The sequence below is a fragment of the Citrus clementina genome, unplaced genomic scaffold, assembly GCF_000493195.1.
Source record: "Citrus clementina cultivar Clemenules unplaced genomic scaffold, Citrus_clementina_v1.0 scaffold_1, whole genome shotgun sequence".
In the NCBI taxonomy this organism is placed as follows: Eukaryota; Viridiplantae; Streptophyta; class Magnoliopsida; order Sapindales; family Rutaceae; genus Citrus; species Citrus x clementina.
In genome coordinates, this window is record NW_006263303.1 from 20,911,763 (window position 1) to 20,919,367 (window position 7,605).

The 7,605-nt window shown below is 33.3% G+C and overlaps 1 protein-coding gene across 1 annotated transcript; it reads right to left on the minus strand.

Moving 5' to 3' along the window:
- Positions 1 to 3,584: 3,584 nt before the first annotated feature.
- Positions 3,585 to 7,112, minus strand: LOC112095731 (protein FAR1-RELATED SEQUENCE 6-like). The gene is made up of 5 exons (XM_024177839.1): positions 6,934 to 7,112; positions 6,027 to 6,777; positions 4,237 to 4,305; positions 4,065 to 4,134; positions 3,585 to 3,706 (listed from the first exon to the last, which is right to left on the minus strand). The coding sequence occupies exons 1-5, from the start codon at positions 7,110 to 7,112 to the stop codon at positions 3,585 to 3,587; spliced, it is 1,191 nt and encodes a 396-aa protein (XP_024033607.1).
- Positions 7,113 to 7,605: the final 493 nt, after the last annotated feature.

Below are 7,605 nucleotides of genomic sequence, written 5' to 3' on the forward strand. Positions count from 1 at the left end.
CTCAGGCCAAACTTAGGTGATGCAAGCCAGGTAATACCCAGCCCTGGGGATGAGACCGGGCTAGTTCCGAGCATCACCTGATAAGCCTGAGGTCCGACTTGGAACCCGAATTTTGTTTAAAAATATTTTAAAATATATAATATTTTAAATAATTATATTCATTTGACCCATCTATTATATTTATGTAAAATTTTAAGCATTTAAAGTTTATATTTCCATGTCCAATTTTATTAAAATAAATTTAAAAATTATAAAAGTATAAAAAAATATACGTATATAATATTATAAAATATAAAATCCAAGCATAAAAATCTAAATTAAAAAACCCTGCCTGATGTTGGGCTTTTTAAGACCAGCCCGGTTGTCTAAAAAATATATCCAGGCCGAGTTTGGGCATTGTCATAATTGGGTCCGGACATGAGTTTTGTCATCCCTAACTTAGAGTAGAACTACCATCTTTAACACAAGAAAATAAAAACCCTATAAGAATTTTATCACTCTCAATTTAAAATAATTAAGTACTACTAAAATAAAACATAATTGATGCATATATTAGACCAAATCAGGAAAAATCTATGAAAAAAGAAAATTATCATGAATGTGATCATATTTTACAAACCAAGAATACCTGTCCGAATAATAATTTATTAAATATCAATTAACTAATTTTTACTAAATTAATAATTTTTTCATGATCCTAATGTTATTAATTTATTAAGGTTGTAGTGTTATACACGTGTATTATAATTATGAAATGCCATTATGAAATATTTATGGGCATGTAATAACGTTTTACTATTTTACAAAATTGCATCAATGACACAAATCCAGCCCAACTCTTTTTATTACTTCGCCCACTGGGCTGGGCCGAGCGAAATGCATCGGTTTGTCCGTTGTCCATCAAGACACTTCCACACCACTCGCAGTGATCGATTTTATGAAATTTTTCTCAATCATGATGGTAAGAAACTCGGATTTTAAAATTACTTTATCAAAACTCGTCATGAAGTCAACATATGCAATTTATATTTATGATGGGTTATATATATATATATATATGGGGGCATATTAGCAGCCCGTTAAAATTATATCTATTTTTATACTAATTTATAACCATTAGATTTACGACATATCAATGGTCAAGATTTTGAGAATTTAATAAAATAAATGTTTAACAACAACAGTAATTAATGTACTGTCTCTCTCCTTATCAATTTCCTTATAAACTTAATTTCTCTCTCCTAAGTTAAGTCTTTACCCATTGAATGTATCATTAAAAAAATCCAAAATTTAATTTTTATTACTAATGTCTAAGAATCCATCTTAGGATGACAATGAAGCGTTTCAAAGTTAATGATTTTTTCAAGAAATTTAAAAGGTTAAGGCTAATAGGACCGTATATGGGGGTTCTTAGATTTTTTTTTTGTTACGATGTGTACAATTTTTTTGTTTTTGTTATTTGGATTACCAAGCAGTGGAATAAGGGTACGGAAAATGCTAAGGAGCAAGAGGAACGAGAGAATGACGAGAGAAACGACATTCTCTCCTGTCGTTTCGCTTCTCGTTCCTCTCGCTACATAAAACATTAAAATAATAAAAGAATGAATAAAAATGAATAAAGAAAGACTGCTTTATCGCTTCGTGCAGAGGGAAAGGAAAATGCTAAGGAGCGAGAAGAACGAGAGAATGACGAGAGAAACAGCATTCTCTCCTGCCGTTTCGCTTCTCGTTCCTCTCGCTACATAAAACATTAAAATAATAAAAGAATGAATAAAAAATGAATAAAGAAAGACTGCTTTATCGCTTCGTGCAAAGGGAAATCTTATCTACTTTCCATTCCAGCCCTCACCTTCCTCTCTCCCTCACTTTCCTCTCTCCCTCGCGGCTTCCGGCGTGCCTCACCAGCTTCTGTCTCCCTCACGCTTCCAGAAGCTCCCTCACGCTTCCGGCTTGCCTCACCAGCTTATGTCTCCCTCACGCTTCTCTCCCCCTGACGCTTCTCTCTCCCTCACGGTCCTTTCCCTAGCACTAGTAATCTTGATTACCTTTGCTTCGTACAAAAAATGAAGGCTCTGCACTAGTAATTTTTTTTTTCTGGACTAAAGTTCTTTAATGAAGAGGCTGCTGGCTAGCTGTTCCTCCTCCTCCGAGGTATCTTATTTGTCTTTTATTTTTTTGTTGCTTTTGGGAAACAATGTCTTTGCTCTCACTGTTTGTCGCTCTTGTTTCATTTAATTTTTTTGACACTTTTATTTTCTCGGTTTTGTTCTGTTTGGTTTAATATTTTTTGGTTATTCTGCGATTAATAAGTTGTTTGATATTTTCTAGTTTGGATCTAATTTAAGAACTTTTGTCAGTTGGAGTTTTGTTATTTAGATCTGAATGACTTGAAAATGCAAATGTGTTAGCCTTATGGGCAAGAATCAATTTTGATCAGTGCTGAGGAAATTGCAACAATTTTGAGGTTTATGTCAATTGTATGTATTTGCAAGGGCTGATTTTGTCATTTTTGTTCATTAGATAATTTACTGGCACTATCATTGTTGATTTAAGCGGTTGATGAAATCATTTACTTCAGCCGTCTAATTGGTTTTACATTTTTCTTTGCTTGTTCTTTCTCTGATGGAAGTGGTTGAAATTGAAACTTGTACCCGTATATATATAATTTTTTTCAGAAGGAAGTCATCTTTGCGGGCATGATGGTTTATTAAACATTTGTTTGAAATTTCTGGTTCCTGTCAATTGGGATATAATGGTTTGTTTGTTCTTGTCATATGAAGTGGAAAAATGTAATTGTTTGGTAAAAGAATATGTGGAATCAAATATCTTTGGATATAACGGCAATTTATAGTGGATTAATTGCATGCTTGGTGTAATTTTTGCTCTGTTTTTAACAATCGATTAATTGCATGGTTGCTGTAATTTTTGCTTTGCTCTGTTTTTAACTTCCAGGATTGTATGTCTGCTGTTTTTTTATATTTTGGCAGTTTAAGTAGTTTATGAATGACGATGTCATCTAGTACAAATGAAACTCGGAATTCATTGCAAATATGTAACGAATGCAGTGAACAAATGGAGTTGTTCACGTCACGTACTACAAAGAATCCAAATTGCAAATTTTGAAAATGTAGAGGATGTAAGAAATTTGAATGGGAAGAAGACCATAAATGTAGTGAAGAGAAAATTGATTTGTTAGTGGAGGAAGTTAAAAAGTTGGCATTGGAGATTGAATGCTTGTCTGTTAAGTTTCAATTATGTGAAGCGCAGAGGGGATTGTTTAATGATGAACTTCGAAGAAGACAAACTCCATGTTATGATTTGATTAGAATACTTGTAATTATTTTACTATGTTTTATATTCAAGAATTTTTTTTAAATTCTTTTAATTTGTACTATGAATTGAATTTACTATTGTAATTATAATTCATATCTAAAAAAATGCAACAATTGCTAACGGACCCAATAATAAACCATATATATTGGAAAATGAAAAAAAATGCAAATGCCAACAAACAAAAACAACACAATAACCAAACATTTGAAATGATTTTTTAATTTGCCACTTTTTCTAACTTAAATCCTAATTCAAACAGTTCTATCATTCCATGCAAATGCCAACAAACAAATGCCAACACAATAACCAACACAATAACACAAGAAACCGTCAACCAATACAATAACACAAGAAACTGTCAACCAAACAGAAACTGAAAAATACAACAAAAACCCACAAAGACAAACAAAGAAAAAAGGAAATCATTAATTACACTTCCGCTGTTGGCTAGTGAAGTAAAGAAAATTGAAAGGAAACTTTTTGGGTCACCTATAAGGAATTATCTGTAGTGAAAGGAAATTTATTCTGTAGTGAAAATACTCGTAAACATTAACACAAATGTAAGTGAAAATAATCGAAACAAGTTAAAGTCAAACATAAATTTGTCGTCTCAAGCCAAATCTAACTGAAATGATAATGAAAATAATCGAAACAAATATAAGTCAAACATCAATTGCGGCGATTGTTGTCTTCATTACATTGTTGATGTAACAATTGTTGAAAATTCCCACTTGCAGATCCTTCATACGTCATCGAAGGAGAAGAATAATGCGACTGCAAAGCATACGGTGGGACTGGTTGCTATAATACACAAGAAATTAAAATATCATTATACATTATAAAAATTTGACAACGTAAAATATAAGTATGCATTAAGAAATTTATAAATATAAGTATACTTACCGTGTGCCAGCTATAAGGAATTGGCTGGTAAATATTATTTTCACCAACTTGAAATGGGTATACAGGTACCTAAAAAAAATTGTTAAATTCATATTAAAATTGTAAAATTAAAATTTACTTGTGAATTTGTTTCTTACATTATAATAGCCTAAACTCCCGTGCTGATTGAGATTTGCATTTACATTGCTTCCTTCGTGAAACGTCTATATATACTCAACAACATACTTAGTTACATATGTTAAAAATAGTTGAACTAACATTAATAATAAAAACTCAAAAAAATATATCATTGCCATGTTGCTCTGCTGTGTGGAGACTTCATTAGCCATTTCAAAAGATGCTGAAACATTTTCTTACAAATCCTGTAAAATTATAATATACAATGTAATTAAGAAAAAATTTGTTGAGTGTTAGAAAATGCATATTTATAAAGGAGAAAACCGTCATTTTACATTTCAAGTCTTACTAACAACTCTTACTTTTATGTATTTAACCTTCTTGTGATTTAATTACATGTGTTTTATTTTAATTAAGTATTTTATGTATTTTAAGGGCACTATAGTCATTTCACAATAAAGGAGAAATCAGACGGCAAAACGGACATCACTTTTGAACTCAGGACGGTAAAAAACCTTAGGAGGAGCATAAAAGGAAAAATGGCACTATTCACATGTACGGTACTGTTCACGTGTACGGTACTGTATACGTTACTGTTCACGATACTGTTCACATAGACGGATGATGACGTGGCATTGACCGATGATGTGGCATTGACTGATGAGGTGTCACGATCCTGTTGGACTAAAATTCTTATGTACTGTTGATGGTGACGTGGCAGCATATCAGTGGACGAAAAATCTCGCGTACGGTGCATGCATCACACAGGATTATTTTCAACCAAACCGCGTTACTGTTCATCCGCGTGGTCAAACCGTGGACTGTTGACTGATGACGTGGCGCAATCTTGAGCGTCCAAACTGTTTTTAATCCGATGGCCATGATTTACTCCATATATCTATAAAAAGGGGGCCTCTCCCCCTTAATTTGATATCTCTGAATCCATTTTTGGGATCTATTTTCTGTAATTCCCTCTCCATCTTGTATTTTCTTCGTATTTTAATAAATTTTCATTTTGCCCCTAGTTCAATTATGAGTGGCTAATTTTCTTTCAAGCTTGGGTTGAAGGTGAAGTCTCAACATGTGTCATGAGCTTTATTTGGTAAATTTATTTTCTCTTCCCCTCTAGTTTTTGTGGATGTTTTGACTTCTCGTCGACAAATAATACTAATCTTGTCTAGTACCGCCTTGGTTTCACCGGCCCTCTAGTACAAGGTTATTATTATTTGGCACGATAAGCCCTTAGCACCATATTGATTAGAGCGTGGTTCATGAGGTGTGGATTCCCCCCTCATGATTTAATTGACATTAATACGGATTATTTAGCCCATGATGCATGTTGATACGGATCCAGATACCCAAGTACGTCAATTTAATAGATTTTCTCTTCAATTTATTCTCTTCATTGCAATTCCAATTTTAGAATTTATTCTCGCCATTTTAATTTAAGTATTAGCATATTCCAAATCATTTCCACCATAAATCCAACTACCCATTTACAAAATTAATTCTATATATAATTAAAATCCACCTCCTCGTGGGATCGACACTCGTCACCATTAGTCTATACTACAATAGATTCGTGCGCTTGCGAGTACATTAAAATTTGCACAACAAAATTAAGATAAAAGATAAAATGAAATTATAAAACATATATATGCATTCAAACAAACCTTATTTTTTTCGGCTGTCTTGTTCTTTTGGGCAGGTTTTTTTCGGAGTGAAGATTGTTTCCTCAAACGAGGAGGACTCCCTTTATGACGTGCCGTTATTGGATCATTAATTACATGTTCGATGTTGTTGCTGCTACAACTTACTTCACCAATAGCTGTTGTTTCCACACTTGCACACCGAATTTGCTTAGGCAGATCCTTCATTATTTTATTAATCAAATCCAACACAAATTTATAACTACTCTCATCATCAATAGCTATGTTTGCAACCTCAGTGAAATCAGTACACATTTTGTCATATCTCTCTTGTTGAATGGATAAATTCTGCATACCATAACTAACTTTCACTTTACTATAACATCTCTTCACATCTTTCCTCCACCTTGATAAAATGTACATCTCTGGAAGTATTTCAATACCATGCCGTATCAGCACTGAAAGGGCATGTCTACAAAGAATTCCCCTAAACTGAAACTTTGAGCAGATACAACTAACTTCACATTCAGTTTCATCAAACGCAACCTCAAAGTTTTTTTTCTTTCCTTGTCCAAGTGATTCACTGATTTCATAAATTGACCCAACAGAATCCACTATATCACAATACATCAGTGCATTTAATTCTTGCTGGAATTCTTTGAACTTAGCAATTGTGTACATCTTCTCAACTTGTTTCTCTATCTCATATCTTGTTACACACGGAGTGTTTTTACTGAAACACTTGGCATATGCTTGCCATTCCAATTCAGCTTTCCTTCACAATGCATTTTCATATTGCTTCACAAACTGCTTTAAATTTATTTTTGAGTTAACAAACCCATCAAAAAATGCATTCATACTTTCACTTCACTGCGTTGTTGACATTCCCGCCCAAAAACTGTCTTTTAAATAGCATGGAACCCAACGATACCTCTCATCATATAAACCATTTAACCAAGCATTATCCCATAAATCATATGTTGTAATCATGTCATTCCAATCTTCCTCAAATGCAGCAGGGCTCAACGAATCATAAACAACAGAAAGTAACGAAGAAATAATACCTTCATGTTCTTTAAAAGCCCCTAACTTTTCAAGCACCTTCTTCATTATATGCCACAAACACCATCGATGCCTAGTCGTAGGAAAAACATTCTCAATTGCCTTTTACATTGCTTTATCTTGATCAGTAATAATACCAATGGGAGGAGAATCGAACATGCATGATAGTCATGCCTCAAATAGCCACGTAAAATGTCTCCGTATCCTCGTGAGAAATCAATCCGCATCCTAACAAAATAGACTGCCCATGATGATTAACTCCAACAAAAAGGACTAACGGCATATCATACTTGTTTGTAAGATACGTGGTGTCAAATGTTACAACGTCTCCAAAATATTTATAAGCTGCCCTACTCCTCCGATCTGCCCAAAATACATTCTTCAATCGATCCTGCTCATCCAAATCAATGTTAAAAAAAAATCTATCGCATTCAACTTGTTTTGTCTTGAAGTACTTTAAAATTGCCATAACATCTCATTCTCCAAGCTGTAATCGTCTTGCTTTATTAATAAAATTTCTACAATATTTTTCTAAAAATGA

Bases quoted from the DNA above. Each gene is read 5' to 3' on its own strand.
- LOC112095731 (XM_024177839.1), bottom strand. From the start codon at position 7,112: ATGAAGAAGGTGCTTGAAAAGTTAGGGGCTTTTAAAGAACATGAAGGT. The intron at 6,778-6,933 runs GTATCGTTGGGT...TGCATTGTGAAG, and splicing joins AATGGTTTATATGATGAGAG to GAAAGCTGAATTGGAATGGC. The intron at 4,306-6,026 runs GTTTGTTTGAAT...AATTTTTTTTAG, and splicing joins AGACAGCCGAAAAAAATAAG to GTACCTGTATACCCATTTCA.